Source organism: Nicotiana tomentosiformis, chromosome 6 (assembly GCF_000390325.3).
Source record: "Nicotiana tomentosiformis chromosome 6, ASM39032v3, whole genome shotgun sequence".
Lineage (NCBI taxonomy): Eukaryota > Viridiplantae > Streptophyta > Magnoliopsida > Solanales > Solanaceae > Nicotiana > Nicotiana tomentosiformis.
Window position 1 is genome coordinate 73,972,603 of NC_090817.1, and position 19,759 is coordinate 73,992,361.

A 19,759-nucleotide genomic window follows, 5' to 3' on the forward strand; every position below is an offset into this window, starting at 1 on the left:
AAACGTACCCGGCCATCATAGGGCTCGGTAGAATCGTACCCGGCCACGTGGAGCTCGGTAAAACCCAACTGATCAGTGGTTGCACAATAGGTGCCATACCCGGCCGACTATAGCGCGGCTCGGTAGAGTAAAATAGATACATATATATGATGCATGCTGGACTCGTTGGAATCATAATTTGAACCTTTCGGAGTGACGTAAGGTCGGTATCCTTCGTACACGTTATTAGGATTAACTCTTCATCAAGAATCTTATAAGAATCAGGAACTACCAACAACATTGATAATATAAGAATAAGAGAAGTAACATCAATATCAATCGTTTCATAAGAAGGGCAGCAATGTAAGTACTGCTAGCTTCTAAGAGTAGAGTATCTTTGGGAGCTCGTTCATTACATTATGTACAATTGGAGTCGTGCAAAAGAATGAAGGGGATAGCCTCACATACCTTGTATATACTGCCCAACCTCAAGCTATGCAAATGTCACGACTCCTTAGTCTACAATAAGAGAAATGACACTATCATTATCGTTTAAGCGTCGTAACTATTATGTATCGACCGCAACCTATTTTACGATGAAACGGACAGCACCTCCCCTATTTATATGACTTCCCACAAGTCAATAAAATCACCAAACAGCCCAAACAACATCATTAATAATCATATTGAGTCTCCAAAACAGTCCACCAACTAACAACATTACTACCAAGCCTTTCGATATATATTTCACAAGTTCTAGCATTAACGACTTAGCCACAACTTGGATAATCTTAAATATATATAGAGTAAGAGGTTCATTACCTTTAAAAAGAAAGAACAACTCCAATTTGACCTTAATGTTCCTCGAAATATCCCTTCAATTCTGCCACAAGAACAAGGAAGCGAAACTAGCAATTAATTCGGGTTTTTCGGCACTAGAATTACTTTAGAAGACTTGAAATCACCTAGGGTTGATATTAAAAACTTGAAGGTGTATTTAGAGAACATAAAGAACTTAAAACAACCTCCCACACGATCTGGAACAACACAAAAATCAGCAACAACAAGAAAAACAAGAAACTTACTAGCACCACGGGATTCCCGACATTTGATTTGTGTTGTTTGCCCTTTGTTTGGGTCTTGGATCATGAGAGAACCTTGAGAGAATGTTTTTAGGGTTATAAGGTCTGAATATACTGAAAAATAATGACTTAAAACGGGGTTGAGTTATCTTATATATGTCCAAATGTCTTAAACCGCCTTTGTGGGCCCCATAGAGAGCAGCTTGGCGCACTCTCGCGAAAACGTGAATATCTCTCTATTCCGAGATCGTATCGATGAACGGTTTAATGCGTTGGAAACTAGACTCATAGATCTTCAATTTGATAGGTAGATCACCCCATAATTCCAAGCATATTGGGAGTAAAATGCAGTAACATTTGACCTAAAGTTTAAGTAAAATTATAAACCTAAGTTGCGACAACTTTTATCGACTTTTATTTCATAACTCGCTTGACTTCAAGACTTATGATGCGGATATTATATGATTCAAATACATTAAAACAAGACCTCTTGGGACAGTTAATCACCTCTAGTGTTATCCGAAAATACGGGTTACAACATCCTTGATTAGCTTAACTTCAAATACTTGTTAACCACTCTTATACACCCTTGTATCGTTTAAGACCAATAGGATTAACTTATTATCATCTCAAAGATAATCTCTTCTTGGATTTACGTCGACTACCTTATGGCATGATCTATGATATGCGAATTTGGGTTGTAACAGTTTGGGGCCAAAAGATACCGACTACGTCCTACGAGAAATTCACGAGGGCACCTGCGGAAATCATTCTAGTGCCGAATCATTGGTTCACAAAGTCATCAGAGCAGGATACTATTGGGCCGATATAGAAAATGATACAAAAGAGTTTGTTCGAAAGTGCGACAAATGTCAAAGGTATGCGCCGATGAATCACCAACCCGGAGAGCAACTCCACTCAGTCTTATCCCCATGGCCATTCACGAAATGGGGAATGGATATCGTCGGCCCTCTACCATCGGCCCCAGGTAAAACTAAATTTATTTTATTTATGATTGACTATTTCTCTAAATGGGTGGAAGCACAGGCTTTCGAGAAAATTAGAGAGAAAGAAGTCATAGACTTCATCTGGGACCACATTATATACCGATTCGGGATGTCTGCTGAGATCGTATGCGACAATGAAAAGCAATTCATCGGCAGCAAAGTGACAGTTTCTCGAAGATCACAAAATAAAAAGGATCATGTCGACTCCATATCATCCTAGTGGGAACGGACAGGCCGAATCGACAAACAAGAACATCATTCAAAATCTAAAGAAAAGATTGACGACGCTAAGGGAAAATGGAGAGAAATATTGTCCGAAGTCCTTTGGGCGTATCGAACAACGTCAAAATCCAGTACGGGGGCAACACCGTTCTCTTTAGTATATGGCGTTGAAGCTCTGATCCCGGTTGAAGTCGGGGAACCTAGCGTCAGGTTTTGATATGCAATGAAAGAGTCAAATCACGAGGCTATGAATACAAGCCTCAAATTGCTAGATGAAAAATGAGAAACTGCCCTCGTTCGAATGGCCGTACAGAAACAACGGATCGAAAGGTACTACAATCGAAGAGCCAATCTTTGACACTTTAGTATCGGGGACTTGGTTCTGAGGAAGGTCACCCTCAATACTCGAGACCCAAACGAAGGAAAACTAGGCCCGAACTGGGAGGGACCGTATCAGGTCCTCGATATCATCAGAAAGAGATCCTACAAACTTGGCACGATGAACGGCGAACAATTACCAAACAATTGAAACATATCACTCCTCAAACGATATTACTACTATGGTACGACCTTCTCCATTTTCGTTTATATTTTATACTAACCATTTATATGTGTTTAATCGAAGACAGCAAAGGATTCTTCAAACACAAAGTCCTCAGGTCTGAAAGCACGCATTGCACTCTTTTTTTCTTGGACCGATTTTTGTCCCAAATGGGTTTTTCCGACGAGGTTTTTAACGAGGCAACCATTGTCCGTGCTAACTTAGAGCAATTCAACAGTATCTGAGGCTCCTTTAAAATCAACCTCGAATACTGGGGGACATCACCCTCAGATAGTTACAAGGAAAATACTTTGTGTCGACAGGGTCTCGATAGGAAAATTTTATAAAGTATCGAACGGTCAAATGAACCGTGTCCATGTAGATTACTCGAGCCCTAATGGCAAAACATGTACGCGTGTATAATCTATTAAAAGAAGTATTTTTACTTACCAGATGCTCCATGCCCTAGAGAAATTTATACTTTACAATTTCATACTTATGATGTATTGTGGAAACTGGCTTAAGGGCCGATCACAACTGAAGTTCAAACAATTTACCCTGTACTCGGGGACTGTCGTCCAAAAAATTGACATGATAAAAGTACTAAACCTCGAAATCGTAAGACCTTAAAAAGGTAATCTTCGATTTTATAGGCCACGACCACCTCACTCGAGGACTGACACTCCGAACGAGTTCGAAGTATAGCAGGAAAACAAGCCTAAGGGGCAAATCCCAAACTGAAGGCTACGGCCAAATTAACACGGTTCGGAAACGTCCGAATTCTGTTATAAAACAGGCCTTCAAATATTCTCATAAACCGGTTAAAAAAGGCAACCCTCGGCTGAATTACTAAGGGTCTCGATAATATCGACCCTCGAAAAACCCTAAGGGATATCGAATTGTTCGAACTCTTAGATAATTTTGTGCTAAGACATAACAAAGCAAAGGATTTCGATAACACCAATCCTCGGAAAACCTAATGGGTACAAATTTTTATGATTAATATTTTCAAGCCGAAAAATGGGAAAAGCCATTCTTTTGAGGCCATATCGGCCTAATTCAAGAGCCTAAGGGCTATTTTATTTTTTGAGTTCGAGAAATCATCCTTACTCAACTAAAATCTAAGGGTCACTCTACTTCGAGTTCGAGCAAGTACTCACTCGATTTTAAAGACTACACTGGTCCGACTTCGGTCTAGTTGCCTAAAGTCCCAAACTTGTAAGCAAAATCTCCATAAGGCATGAAGGCATGAATGAAATTGAATTTTCACGAGGCAGAAAATAGAATAAAGACAAGTCAAAAATAAAAAAGATCTTTTATATATACAAAGATATTTACAAGGACCGATCAAGGTCCCGCACAAAAAAATCAAAAAAGAAAAAGCCTAAGATTCCTAATTTTTCTCAGGGGCAGCTTCTTCTCCATCGAGGTCCTCCCCATTCTCGGACCCGCTCTTGCTGCCATCATCATCATCATCATCATCATCGGAAGAGGCCAATGTTCCAGCATCAGCTTCATGCTCTCTAGCCTTTATTATCTCGTCGGTAAGATCGAAACCTCGAGCATGGATCTCCTCGAGGATTTCCCTCCGAGATTGGCATTTGGCGAGTTCAGCAATCCAATGTGCTTGAGTTTGAGCAGTCTCGGCTACCTTTCTCGCTTGGACTTGAGCGGCTTCAGCATCGGCCCGGTAGACGGCCACGATTGCCTCTGCCTCAGCATTTGCCTTTTCAGCATCAGATTTGGCCTTTGCAAGTTTAGAAGCTAACCGAGCCTTGAGCTCTTCTATTTTCTTTGCCTGAGCTGAGCTCTTCTCCTTCATTCCTCGAATCTGACTTTCGACCGATGACAATTGGACTCGAGCAACCTCTTTTTCAGCAGCAAAGCGGTCCATACTTTCTTTTCACCCTAAGGTCTCCGCCTTTATCATGTTGACCTCCTCGCGGAACTGCTCGATCCTCTCGACTTTCTGCTGCAGCTGTGAGATTGAAATGCTATCCACTGTTCCCGAATCGAGCCCATGAGCTTTTAAGATTTTCATTACCTACTCGATCAGGTCGGTCTGATCTTGGTGAGCCTTGGCCAACTTGGCTTGGAGGTCCTTGATCTCCTCTTCTTTTTGCCCACTGAGAAGTTTAAGGGCATTCCTCTCCTCCGTGAGCCCTCGGAGGTCAGCCTCACATTGGCTCAGCTCTGCTCGGGACTTTGAAAACGCCTCCTGATGGAGTGCCAAAGCCTATATGGAAAAAAGAAAGGAAATTAGACGTGAAGACAAGAAATAAACTAAGTATGATATCGACAAAGGGAGTTGAGACTCACCCGATTCAAGGCTTGTTGAGCCTCATCAAAGAGACTCGATGCTTCACTCAGGTCGGTGGAATCCTCGACCCCGATAAAGTAACCACGGAAGGGGTCCTCCCCTCCATGGGCCCCATCTACTTTGGGAGTCCTCGTAGCTTGGGCCTCCCGAATTGCCTCCTCGAAAAATGCAGGGAAAATCGGTGAGTCTCCAATATCTATTGCCCAAGTGAGCCACTTGGGGCGTTCTCCTCGCTGCGAAGGGCCTCAGAGCCGGCCCCTTCAGACATACCCATCTTTTGCTCATCTTGGCGGGAGGCATCTTCAATCTTCGACGACTCGGGTACTTTTCCCGAGCCCTTTTCCAAGACCCCCTCGGCTCGAGGCGGAATCTCCTTAACCACCACCGACTCGGCGGCCTTTGGGGCCTCGATGGTTTTCTTCACTCGGGCCACTAGTTCAGAGCCATCGTCTTCATCTTCTTCTTTTTCCTCCCTTAGATGTTGAATCACATCTACAGGCAGGGCAACTGTGTCTTTCTTTGACTTACAAACAGGATTCTTCTTAGGCTTTGGATCCTCGGAGGAAGAGGTCCTTTTCCTCTTCTTATCCTTCGCCGTCTTCTGAACTCGGGTCGAAGTCTCCTCCTCACCAGACGGGGGCCTCATGACCACATCCTTGCCCAGGCCTGTACATGAGAGAATTGAATAAGTAGAAGAAGGGCATCTTAATCAAATCATCAAATACACAAAAAGTGGGCTTACCATGATTCTTGCCCTCTTATCGGCCCTTTGCTAAATCACGCCATGAATGCTCGGCGTATGTAGAGGTCGAGGCCAGGTTCCGAACCCAGCTCTCAAGGTCGGGAATCACACGGGGCATCCAAGCGGCTGCTACATCATGGAAAAAGACATCAATAAGAAAAGACAAAGGAACAAATAATACATGGAAGCTAACAGTGAGACGGTACTTACGATTGATGTTCCATTTCTCAGGAAATAGCATCTTCTCGGCTGGGATTAGGTCGGAAGTCCTCACTCGAACGAACCGGCCCATCCAGCCTCGATCCGTGTCCCCATCTGTGCTCGAGAATAACACTTTGGTAGCCCGACGTTGGAGTTTTATTAACCCGCCTCAATAGAGGCAGGGGCTATATAGTCTGATAAGGTGATCGAGGGTGAAAGGAAGCCCCTCGACTTTGCTCACGAAGAATCGGAGCAGAATAACAATTCGCCAAAAGGAATGATAGATTTGGCCTAGGGTTATTTGATATTGATAGCAAAATCAACGATGACGGGGTCGAGGGAGCCTAGCGTGAAAGGGTAAGTGTAGACACTTAGAAACCCTTCCACATGAGTGGTGATGTCTTCTTCGGGGGTCGGGAACATCACCTCTTTGCCCTCCCAGTTGCAGTCTTTCTTTATCTGCTTAAGGTATCTCTTAGTTATCAAGCATATATACCTCGACATTAGCTCGCATCGACCAGGAATCGACGAGGCTTTATCGATCTTGAAATCGGAGTTTAGCGCGCACCCCCAGGAATGCATTCCTCAGGATGGGGTTCCACCGGCATTTTCTCGCCTGCCGGTTGATAAGATGAAGCAGCTTCTTTTTGTGGTACCGTTTTCGATGTTTTTGTCATTTTTGTATGAGTTTGAAGAAGAGGGAGATAATAGGACTTGACATTTGAGAAAGGATTAACAGCAAAACCTGAAGATTTGTAGAAGGGAAGAACTTAAGAGATATAAAAGCTTTAGAGATTAGAAGGAAGTGAAAGTAAAGTTTGAATTAATGAGAAAGAGGTCTATTTATTGGATTCACGGAGACGGTTCAAAGGCACTAGTGGCCGACCGCTAACTGACACTCATTAATGACTTGAAAAACTGTACCGACGGGACGTTTCGGTCACTTCCGTCGCTTACGTCACGGGGATGACGTCATGACAGGTCGAGGTAAAAAATCGAAAGCTCAATTCATTTTCTTGTCATTACACTTCAAAAATGAGGGGACTATCTGTATACGGTTGAATTCGGGCCCACCCGATTTTACTATTTGACTGAGACCGGGAGGTTGCATCGAAGGACGGCCTCGTAACGAAATAGATTAAATCACGAGGATAAGGTACTGAGTTCAGAATCGAGGTACTTGTCGAAATCGAGGCTAGTAGCGATCGAAGCCAAATGACACAGGCATCGAGCAAGATCGAAGATAGCACAATAACATAAAGGCAAGATATCCGTGACTGGTCTAGGATCATGGCGTAAATCTCGAAAAAGATCAAATCAGAAACAGTTAATTAGCTAATCATGAGATTTCCTTCTGTAATTAGAATTATACCATAAGTGAGATTCCTCTACTATATAAAGAGAGTTTTAATCATTTGTAAAGAACATTGTTCACAGATATAAAAGCAATATAATTTTCTTTCTCGTTTATAATAATGTTCATCAGCTCGTTATAGTTTAATTATTCTTGCATCAACCAGTTCAAGGGTATCCAAACTCGAAGACTGAGTTCCATTCTAACACTGATTTGCTTTACTTTATAGTTTATTTCTGTTATTAATCTTCATATTTATCAACTGGTATTAAGTGAAATCACGTATTCTTAAAACCCCATTATTAGTTTAATTGTTATCCAATTTTAAGCGTAAACATATATCTATCTCCAAACACTTCCAAAATTATATAATGAATTTTTATAAAGTGAATCACGCAGTTAGACAATATGCTCGTTATGTGACTTATGCTTTCTAATTTTGTTAATTTTACTGAGTACTTTGTTAATTTTAATGTACAACATTTTACTCTAAAATTTTTGTAATGAAAAAAAGTGAAGACTCCTCGGGAAAGCAAGCTATGTTAATGGTAATGCAGGAGAAAGAAAATTGAACATTATTACTGTAGCATTGTCACAGCTGACGTATGCCACGTGCCATAAAGTTGGGATGAACCTGTGGGTTCTTCACATGTCCCCCTGACGTCACAAAAGAGTATTCGGTTGTTGGCCTAAAATGTTAGGAGGGAGTTCAAACAGGCTAGCTTACTGTACTTCCAGGAGGAAGCACAAATTAAACCAAAAAGACATTAATGCCCCCCTAAATCCTAAACACACATGTCGTCCAGCTGTCTGCTAACTCTCTCTTATTAGATAGTTAAAATACCATAAAGCTCACCCCCGCATTATGTAAATTAAGACGGAACTGATGAGCTAACCTACAAACTCATATATTATCCTCGCGCTAGGGTGTACATGAGTCGTGTTGATTCCGTTTTTATTAAAATTAAATTAAATTAATTATATCGGTTTGGATTGGTTCAATTTTGTTGGGAGGTTTTGTTTTTGGATTTTTCTGATTTTTTTCGTTACATAAATATTATTTCAATCTTATTTTGTTAAAATTATAGATAGAATTTTGATAAGTGAATATGTTTGGTAAAAATTAAAAAAATTGACAAACACGATCTATTAAAATATTCTTATGAGTGTATTTTTTTTTAGTAATACATGATAGTTATTTTCTTAGTCGTCTAACAATAATTTTCGTTGATGTATGCTTTCAAGGTTAACCGAATTTAATAATTAAACACAAAAATCGATATGAAACCTAAATAATGATATGCTCTATTTAATTCTAAAATTATCAATAAAATGTCATTTCAAATTCGAAAAGAGATATAAGAACTTAATAGATCTTGACATATGAATATGGAATTAAGAACAAAGAAATTGATACATTTCAATAATACTTGATAAGATAGTAGTGATACAAACCATTATTTAAAGTAAATAACAGTAGATGCACTTCATAGTTCTATTAAATATAACATCCCATGAGAGGATCACAAATATTTCTAGAAAATTTTATATAAGTCTTAAAAGTATACATTAAAATTATATATTTATATGTCGGTTTGGTTCGGATTTCTTTACTCAATACCAAACCAAATCAAACCAAACCTACTAGGATTTTTTAATCGATTTGGTTTGACTTTTCGGTTTGGTGCGATTTTCCGGTTCGGTTTGAACACCTTTACTCATGGCGATTTAAACAATCGTTTGAGTCAGTGGCAGAAACAGAATTTTCAGTAAAGAGATTTAAAAGTTTTTAAAAGTGAAAACGTCAAGGGAATTCATCATGTAACATGTAATATATATATATTTCGATTAAGGAGATTTCAGATGAACCCTGATTCGAAGTTTCAACAGCATAGAATGGGAACCAAAACATATATACAAATGAAAAGGAGAACATTTACAAGTAAGGGGGAATTTAGACTAGAGGTAAAAACTGACTTAGAATATCTCATTGACAATCACCCCGAGTCTAAAATTCTTGAAGAAAATGGAAAATCAAGTTTAAAAATGTGCATGTAAATCTTATCCTTATCTTCTTATTTATTTTGTGCCTTTGTTTGCAAATCTGAATTATTATTAGTTATGCCAAGTTCTAACAAATCACCATTATCCTTGGCTATAAATTGGAATCAACAAAAAAGAAGAAAAAGAATTAAAGGCTATCTTAACTGATATTACATGTGTGAACTTCCCATCTAGAAAGTGTAATGAGAGGGATAGATTCTTCACGTAGATTATGAGTTGCTACTAGATAATGTTGATCTACTTTTAAGTAATGATAATAAGTGTCTTTCACCAAAATATAGAGCCCCATGATTGATGCTACCAAAATTTAAGAACATCTTTTAGGAATATATATATATATATATAGACAATTGTTGCTTATGTAGATGGACTCGGGACCAATCCATCAGAAAAATAATGTATATACTGAGATACACAGACTGAAGAGAATTAATTTATTCTTCAATTCATTCAAACTGTAGAATTATATAACTTATCTTTTAGTACATAAGTTAGGCAGCCATTTTAGTGTATCAATAGACCAGCAAGAAGAAACATAATGGCTTTTGCTACATTTTGATGATCTTTTCACATACCAGAAATTAAAGTTCTTAAATGTAACTGTAGAACTCATTCGGAGGCTTGAGTTCATCAAGAATATGTAGCTGCAAGATCAGGATGAACCTCTTGGAAAACCTCGATACCAAATACCCAGCCTTTATATCAAGAAAATCAAATGATCTTTCAGCTGTTCAAAACTTGATCTTCTCCAATTGATGTCTCACTTATCTGCAGAGCAGAACTCGAGCCATTAGCTTCAGGGGCACCACCAGATTCGGAGATTCTAGTTACCCTCTGCAACTCATCCGTTATCTCTGATGAACGAGCCATCAACTGATCATCAGTCAATTGTTCATTCTGAAACATAGGCTTTTTAGGTTGGCGAATGGCTGCAGCTGCTTCTGCCATTGCGACTGGAGGAGGCTGGGGAGGAACCCAGGATCTCTGAATTGGTCGTTCCTGGACTGGTGCAGCTGGAGAACCAAAGTTTTGTTCACCTTCAGTTTCGATTTCAGTTATCCTGGCATTCTTGCGCTGCCACCAAGATGCTGAACTATCTCCATTAGTCAGATTGTCTTGGTAACCGTAATTTAAGCCATCGCCACTCCCTTGAGATTGAAGCAAATTAGTTGAATTACTTTGAATCTGGCCAACTTCCCAAGGCTGTTGACAAGCAGAAATTAGTATATGGAGAAAATCTCAAGTTTAAACCTCATATTACCCCTCTACCTCCACCTTTACCCCAGACAAACCAAAAACAAAAACTAAAACGTACTGAATAGAAAGTTCTATCTAGAAAAGATAATAGAAAACCATAGTCCTTGTATCCTAACCAAAGTGACAGGTTTTCATAGAATTTAATCCATACGATGGCAGGGACATATTCTTAAATATCCTTAGTTGCAGTGATTAATTCATCAAAAAGCAGCAATTTCATAGGATCATAGATTCGATTAGTTAATCTTATTTTTTCACGTCCAGCTGCCAGAATGTCCATGCATGGCTCTTAAAGTCAAACTAACAGAGACTAACTAGAAAGAACATTAAATAGCAGAATTTAAAAGAACAATAAATTTGTAGTTACTATGTCTACACAGCTAAATTGACCTAATTCCGACCTTTAAATTTGACCCAGTTGAGACATTGTCAGTAGAAGAAACAAAAGGAGGGAAACAAAACCTTGGGCTTTGGAACAACACGAGGATCAGGTACAGGCTGGTTAGGATTTGGTGGCTGATCATTTATATCCTGCATCAAAAGATGGATGTACAAACATTCAACAAAACTTTATATTTCAAGATAAAAGTATGTCAACCACTGGTGAGAACCCTGGGCTTACTCGGATGTTGGAAGGCTTCTCTCCTCTTTGAACCATAGCCATAATCTGCAAAATGATTATGAAGTTAGAACTTAGAAGAGACGATTACCTAATTCTTCCAGCAAACATCTGACCCGTTTTACTAGCATCTTCATTGAAGAGAAAGAAAGTTCAACCAGTGCTACTCATTGATTTGTTCAAAGGCAGATAGAAGTATCTCATAAGTTGTGACTGCTTACAACCATATGCATATAGCACCTCTATTAGAATTTCAAATAAAAATTCTCTCTTTCCAGCTTGGAAGAAGAGAAGCCTGACAGTTTTACATGATTAAAGCAGCTTATCATATGAGAGTACGAATGAAAATAAAGAGGATTGAACGAGGAGAAAAAGATCCCCGATAATTGGTCGGCTGAAGATACTGTCCAGCCGCCCACTCTCCTCTTCCATTACATAGTGTTCCATATCTATCCAAGCAGAAATATTTTTAAAAAAAAGTTGATTTGAAAAACTCCACGGTGAAACTCAAAAGGTAACTAAGAAATGTTTTAACTGATTGTTGACCAGCCAGAAAGTTGCATGCTTTCCCTTCTTAGATTGGTAAATCATAAGATGAAATTACTAACGGATGAGCTGGTAGTTAGGAGAAACACTAATAAGCCAAAGAGTATAAGAGTCACCTCCATATAAGACTTTGGATGGGGTGCAACAGATGGTTCCACAGATGCAGGTGGCGACAAAGATCTCACTGCACAAAATAAACCAATCATGTAGCATTAGTATTTAAAGAATCAGTAAAAACCGATTGAACAAAATTTGGCAGCTAGAAACAGAAAGTAGAACCTGAACGTGCATCACCATCCACTTTTCCATTTAAATAAGACTGCTGGACCATAAAAGCAAATCAGAAACTGTATCTTAAAAGCCAACAGAGATATCAATTATAAGATCCAGACTTCTGTGTTGCTATACAACTTACCCTAGATTGAGTAACTGAAATTCTGCGATCATCTAGTTCTGTAATTGGTATTCTTCCAGAAGTATTACTTTGCCCTGCATGTATAGAGCAACTACAATCAGGTACCACGTCCTGTCTGAGGATGACTTGGATCCCTTTATCTCCTTTTTTTTCTTTGAAGGTGGGCCACCCGCCACGTAACGGCAGGGGGTGCATGGTATATAAAATTTAAACTATTCATGATGAAATCTAAAGAACCTGGCATTTACTTTATGACTGCTAAAATTCCAGGGCAATGACAACATTATAACGAGAACAAAGCTAGTATATATAAAAGGGAACACTGATGGAATGGAGAAAGAACTTAGACAGAACTGCGGGGACCAAGAACTGAAACCTTTAGGAAAGAACTAAAGAAACAAAGTCATGCTATAATGCATTTAAGAGACATAGAGGCCAATAGCCGGCCTGGTCCACTGATGGTCAAAAGCCAGGAAGATCGTCCTTATGGAAGTTTCAGATGATTCTTTGAACACGTTCACGAGTCAGTTTTTGTAGCTTAACAGTACAGGCACCATGAAAATCTCTCATTAAAACAATGTTCAATGACATTCGAACACCAAGGTTATCAGGCCAAAAATATCTAGAGCCGAAAAGTACCAGCCTCAACTGAAGGTGGAATCAGCAAACTAACAATGCACAGTTTATGCACAATTTATTATCACTATCTTCCCCATTGCTTTTTCAATTATGAACGCTCATATAACTCTTTACTTCTCAATAGTATTGCTAAAGTTTACCTCTTTTCTAGCCCCCTATTATTTCATAATACGTCCCTTTTAATTTACATGACTTTACTAAAAGGAAAAAAAGGTCAAAACACAAAAAGCCTATAGCGTAAGAAGAGACTTTCCACTTTAATAGTGAATGAAATGTAAAAGGAAAAAGGTGAGAGAGTGGGTACAGAAGTACGTCATGAAAAGCAAATGTATTACTACCTTCCAATTTCTCTACAGCACTTGTCATCGATTTCATCTCACGTACTTGGTAGTTTAACAGACTTGTCAGCTCCTCAAAATACCTTTTCTCTGTGGAGGAACACAAGTTAAATCACCATGATATCATTAATGGTAACAGGTTAAGCACTGGAGACAAAAGAGAATGAAAGAGTTCAGTCACCAATGCTGAAACAATTTTTCAGTTCATTTTATTTCATATCCAGTTCTTAACTTGTTACTATTATGAGATTTTACATTAACCAACCTTCGGATTTTGATGCCAACATCTCCTGGCTTGTTCGGGCTACATCAGCAGCAGCGGCTGCAGCAGCTTTCGCAGCAACAGCAGCTTCTTCTGCCAAACTTGGTTTTCCCTTTACAATATCTCTTTCATCTTCTTCATCCATTACAACTTTGCGTATCCAAGACTTCAATCGGGGAATAATAGATTTCTGCAAAAGCACATGTCACTTAACAGTGGGATGATAATTATATATATTGGGTCATGACCAAAGTTTCCAATTAGATCGTGATAAGCAGCAATATCCTAGTTTAGAGACGAATCCAATAAAAATAAGGCATTGGAGGAGTCCGAATAAATCTGAAGAAAATATTCACAACAGGGTTTCTTAAGAATAAGTAAAAAGAAAATGAAATCAGAACTAGGTTTTACTTCATTCTTTTATTTTGGATCGGTTCTATAAGAAATAACTAATCACCAAGCTACTACCAAGTAAAACTAGCACAAGTGAAAGTTTGAGATGTCTCGCATGTGAAAAAGAAACCCACACCCAACTAATGGAGAATAGAATTTTGGTTTTAAAACCTAAACCAATATATGCAATCAAAAAGTAACAAGTGTACCAAGAGAATTATGAGCTAAAGGAAACGTACATTAAGAAATAATTAACCACCAGTATCTTTTTCCACTTTGATTAACAAAGAATATGTATGGAAAGTCTCCTTTTCTGGTGGAATTAAAGCACAAGAGGTCAAGCTGTCCGCAAATTTACATTTGAAAGGAAAGCTCCTTCCGAGTCTCATTGAGATATTAAGTGATTCGTGGAATAAGCTGTTGGACTTGCAGCATCGAGAAGCCAACAACACTGTTTTCGTAACAAGAAAAAGTTGTGTTTGGTACTAGGTTAATCACAAAGAAATTATAGAAGCTACATCCTTGTTCAAAGGAAAAACTTGAGTTTGGTGTAGAGCATTCCGCATTTGATGAGGATCTTGTACTTTACGTTGAAGGATCTCGGATTACTTTTCTAAGGCCATTTATTAAGTTGGACAGTATGCGATAGCAAGATGCTCATCTTCCAATAAAGGTCCTGCCTAGCAATTCTAAAAAAGTTTGAATGTGCATCACATCACATTGTAAGATTGAACAGCGAAAGAGAGGATTCAGGCTAAATTCTCATTCAGAATATCCACATATATATTAAAATTGATAGAATGGCTTTCAAATGTGTGATTCTACTAATAGTCCATAAGCAGTACTTCTCCAGCTTTTCTCTTATTCTTCTTGTCGTTTACAAAAGGGGTAAAATGATCTAATTGACAAATATTTTGCATCATACAGTAATTGGATACACTAAAAATGGCTGATATAGGATAGACAGTACAGATGTGATACCAACTAGCATGGCAAATTGGAGGTTCTTTACTATGCATTACCTTGAAGAGTACGGCTGTTCCAGCTCCAGAAGCAGCAAGTAAACCTACAGCAATAACTGCATGAGTCCAACGGAAATGAGAGAGATACCCCATTTTGGTCATGCTATTGCTCGGTGTAGCTGATGCAGGCTGCATATTTTGTAATGCAGCCTGTGGTGGACTAGTTGATGAAGGCTTCAGCTTCCCATCTGCCATCAAAATATCAGAAGAGCAACATGACAAGTATAGGATCCAAACATTATCAATCTCAAAAAATGAATAAAAGGCCAAACACAAATTTCATTTCGAGGACGATATAAACTACCTTCATTTGCAGCAACTGGCTGTGTGCTAGTAACAGTTGGGGTAGGATCCTGTAATTTAGACAAGATCAATATATATCTTAAATTTCATGTGGATGTTTCGATTACATTTAAGTCAAAATCAACTTTAAGAGATCTAAAAGTGGCCTACAGGAACTCGACGAAAGGCTTCGTCTATTTCCTCCTTCGTGAGACCCTTTCTCTCGAGAAAAGAACGCCTATACATGACTGGAGATCCCCTAACTTTTGGATGTGAAAGAAACTTCATAGCATTTTGGACTTGCTCCTCCCGAATTGGTTCGGAATTTACAAACACAGAAGTCGGAGAGCTCCCATTTGTAGCCTCAGGCTTGGAATCTTGATGATCTTCAGCTGCTGGTTGTGAAGCTGTTGCTTCATGAAATTAAAGTTTGTATTATAATATAGCAAGACTTCTATTTAACTCAAAAATTTAGCACGTCACTGTTAAATATAAAATTCAGCGATGGACTGCATAGAGCAAAGTAGGAGAGTGCTGAGTAGATAAGTTAATAAACAATTGGCTGCAGTGCACGACAACTATTAGATCTCAACTATGACAGAAGTTTGCAGTAAGCAGTTCTCAGAATACAAGAAATTTAGAGCCATTTGGAGTACCACATATTCTAATATCTTGTCATTTTTCTTCGTGCATAACATATGTGCACTTTCGTTTTATCAGCAACATATATGCACTTTCAAGATGCATATTGATAATTGCTGTTAAGAAGTCTGTGCTGCATTTAGTGGTTGAAGAAGATATAGCCCATGAAACCCAACATGTTGAAGTAATGAAGAAGAGAACATGACAACAAAAAGTTAATATCAAATGGACATGCTCCGCAACTCAGTTTACCTACATGCTAGCAGCTCAGTTAGGTATTTATGCTACAGATACCTTCTCTCCAATCAAGAGTCAATTTAGCTTTAAATGCAAGACAGGCTGGAAAAACAGAAGATCACAAGGGAACCAATATTTTTAAAGTAACCTCTGAGTTCCACTAGATCCTTCTGTTTGCACCATATGTACAGATATTACCTAAAATCTTACTTATGTATATATAATATGCATAATGGAGATGGTTGTTACTTCAGACTGCATAATGTATGCACTGGATAATGAGATAATCAGCTATATGTTGCTCCCAATTCCATGGAGTCTTGAGATTAACAAAACCTCGTTTGAAAGTGGTCATGGAAATTGCATGCTTTCCGTCTACCTCGGAAGTTCATTATTTGACCAAAACAAGACAGTATTCTTGATTTTGATATCAAAAGCAAAACTACTTTGTCTTTTGTGGCAACTCCAACTATCAACCCATGTGTATGCAGATATCTAAATTCAGCTAGTTGTAGTTCACTATTTCCCCAGGTACAACAACAACAACAACCCAGTGTAATCCCACTAGTGGGGTCTAGGGAGGGTAGAATGTACGCAGACCTTACTCTAACCGAAGAAGGTAGAGAGGTTATTTCCGGAAGACCCTCGGCTCAGGAAAGAGTAACAGCAAGCAACAACACCAGCAGACCAAACAGAAAACGAAGCGAGAGAATCAGTAAGCAATAACAGAAATCTAATAATAAGAAAATACAAGACTTACACGGAGGGATGTATTAAAACTACTTGAACGAGCAAGGATACCGCTCGGCTACCTAGCCTACTATCTTAATTCTCGACCTCCACACCTTCCTATCCTGGGTCATGTTCTTAGTAAGCTGGAGAATCGCCATGTCTTGCCTAATCACCTCTCCCCAATACTTCTTCGGCCTACCTCTGCCTCTCCTTAGGCCCTCCAAGACCAACCTCTCACACCTCCTAACTGGAGCATCTGTACCTCTCCTTTTCACATACCCGAACTATCTAAGTCTCGCTTCCCGCATCTTGTCCTCCACAGAGACCATACCCATCTTGTTCCGAATAACTTCATTCCTAGTTCTATCTAACCTGATATGCCCACACATCCATCTCAACATCCTCATTTCTGCTACCTTCATCTTCTGGACATGAGAGTTTTTGACTGGCCAACACTCAACCCCATACAACATAATCGGTCTAACCACCGCTCTATATAACTTAGCTTTAAGTTTTAGTGGCATATTCTTATCACACAAAACACCGGAAGCGAACCTCCATTTCATCCACCCCGCTCCAATACGATATGTGACATCCTCGTCAATCTCCCCATTCCCTTATACAATTGATCCAAGGTACTTGAAACTATCCTTCCTATGGATAACTTGTGAATCAAGCCTCACGTCTTCGTCCACTTCCTGAGTCGTTCCACTGAACTTGCACTCCAGATATTCTGTCTTGGTCCTGCTCAACTTGAAAATATCTCAGCAGCATTTTATAATTTCTATAGGATGAGAAAGCTTTCACTTAACAGAGTGTATTGTCCTCAGTCTCATATTTTCCTCTCCTAGTAATAAACTGTAATTTAGTACTCCTACTACCCATTCATTCTTGGGCCACAGAATTTGTTGGGTTTTTCATAACACTTCATATCTCTTATTGACAGGGTTTGCTGGTGCGGTCTAATCGCGAAGCCTCATATTAAAAAATAAATTATCTAGTTAATGAACCTAGTACCATCAGAATCCTCATACTGAAAACAAAACTATCTAGTTATCGAATATGCACAGTATTATGTCCAGCTAATTAATATTAAATCAGTCCATTCATATGAGAAATTAGGTTAATATATTCCATTAGTTGCTAAAGCAATTTTTCAAGAATACAGAAAAAGACCTCATTAATTTCAGGGATTTGCGATTGCTCGAACCCAAAATCTTGCAGCTTCTACAACAACATAAGTTCCAGTTTTTTAGATTCAGCAAAAGATTCGTCCAATGTTCTCAATTCAATAAATGGCAATTAAATGTAATACTATCAAGTGACTATTTCATTGCTTAACAAACTAAATATGGCAACCAACCATAAAAGAAAAAGAAGCAGAATAACATACTCCTATCGAGTTAAAGATAAAGGGCACAAACTTCATAAAGTACAAAAAGATCAAATTTTTTTGGAATAATTTCAGTAAAGAATTAAGAATGAAGAGCAATCAAAAGGGTACCTGGATTCTGGTTATTCTCGTCTGATTGAGACGCCATGTTAACCAACTCCTATGAACTGAATTTCAAGGGAAAGCAAAGGAAAAAAAAACATAGCAAATTTAGAGGAGAAAAAGAGGAAACAACATTTTTGAAGTTGTTACTCCATTTAATAGGAGTGGTGGGCACCGAATTACCTATGATTATTGATGATGATAGAATGTCAGAACGCACAAGTGGTTTTTGCTCATCTCAAGAAGCAAATATTACTACCTTTTTCTCTGTGGGTAATTATTGATTGATAATATAAAGTTATAAACTACTAGTACGGTACCAGACAAAATCTTTGCAGATAACATGACCTCAAGGGCCTCTCTTTATTTTATTTTTTTCGTTTTCTTCTTCTTTTTTTCTTTGGTTCTTTCTTAACTCTTGCTCGCAACAACTAGATAAAAAAGGACTATAATTGTCTGGTTCTTACCTGCAAATTTATTGGAAGATGTAAAACAATTTACTAATCATTTGACAAGATGGGTTGTTCTAATGGTAAGCGTCATTCACTTCCAAACAAGAGGTTATGAGTTCGAGTCACTCCAAAAGCAAGTTGGAAGTTCTTGGAGAGAAGCATACCAAGGGTGTATTGGAAAGAAGCATACCAAGAATGTATTGGAAACAGCTTTTCTACCCCAGGGTAGAGGTAGAGAGTCACCCCAAGAGCAAGGTGGGAGTTCTTGGAGAGAAGGTTGTCAAGAGGTTGTGAGTTCAAGTCACTCCAAGAGCAAGGTGGAAGTTCTTGGAGAGAAGGATACCAAGGGTCTATTGGAAACAGCCTCTCTACCCAAGGTAGGGGTAAGGTCTGTGTACACACTACCCTCCCCAGACCCCACTAGTGAGATTATATTGGGTTGTTGTTGTATTTGAAAAAATATTAAAACTAGAGAGAGTTAAGAAAAATCAATTGGTTGGAATATCACAAAAGGGATTAATTATATGATAATTTGGATTTGGGATGCGTTTGGTATAACGGAAAATGTTTTCCGTAGAAAATATTTTCTTGGAAAACAAGTAGTAATTTTACTCATTTTCCGGTGTTTGGTACGCAAATTAAGGAAAATAACTTCTCAAGAGTATTCATAGATAATTTAGATACAATAAACATGAAGCCATATACTTTCGAACCAACAATCTTACTAACCCATAAATTTGATAAACTTCTGAACCGCTAAACTTTCGAACCTGCAAACTTTTGAACCCGTAAACTCTATAATTTCTCTAAACTCTATAATTTCTAAACTCGCAAACTTCCAAACACATAAACCTTTGAACTCATAACTTTGGAACTTGCAAAATTTTGAACTTGTAAACCGAAAAAATGAAAAAAC

The 19,759-nt window shown here is 38.6% G+C and overlaps 2 protein-coding genes across 8 annotated transcripts; both read right to left on the minus strand.

Moving 5' to 3' along the window:
• Positions 1–4,224: 4,224 nt before the first annotated feature.
• Positions 4,225–4,725, minus strand: LOC138894218 (uncharacterized). The gene has a single exon (XM_070178900.1). The coding sequence runs from the start codon at positions 4,723–4,725 to the stop codon at positions 4,225–4,227; it is 501 nt and encodes a 166-aa protein (XP_070035001.1).
• A 5,207-nt stretch (positions 4,726–9,932) lies between these two features.
• LOC104119658 (peroxisomal membrane protein PEX14-like) lies at positions 9,933–18,718 on the minus strand. 7 transcript variants are annotated; one of them, XM_070177483.1, is made up of 14 exons: positions 18,698–18,718; positions 18,575–18,656; positions 18,401–18,456; positions 15,457–15,692; positions 15,308–15,356; positions 15,004–15,191; positions 13,592–13,778; positions 13,327–13,416; positions 12,350–12,423; positions 12,214–12,253; positions 12,051–12,118; positions 11,392–11,436; positions 11,232–11,300; positions 9,933–10,715 (listed from the first exon to the last, which is right to left on the minus strand). In XM_070177483.1, the coding sequence occupies exons 3-14, from the start codon at positions 18,435–18,437 to the stop codon at positions 10,236–10,238; spliced, it is 1,563 nt and encodes a 520-aa protein (XP_070033584.1). In that variant the 5' UTR covers positions 18,438–18,456; positions 18,575–18,656; positions 18,698–18,718; the 3' UTR covers positions 9,933–10,235. The 7 variants fall into 7 exon arrangements, with proteins under 7 accessions (XP_070033584.1, XP_070033583.1, XP_070033582.1 ...); XM_070177482.1 differs by having other exon boundaries at positions 12,214–12,256; XM_070177481.1 differs by having other exon boundaries at positions 15,457–15,698.
• Positions 18,719–19,759: the final 1,041 nt, after the last annotated feature.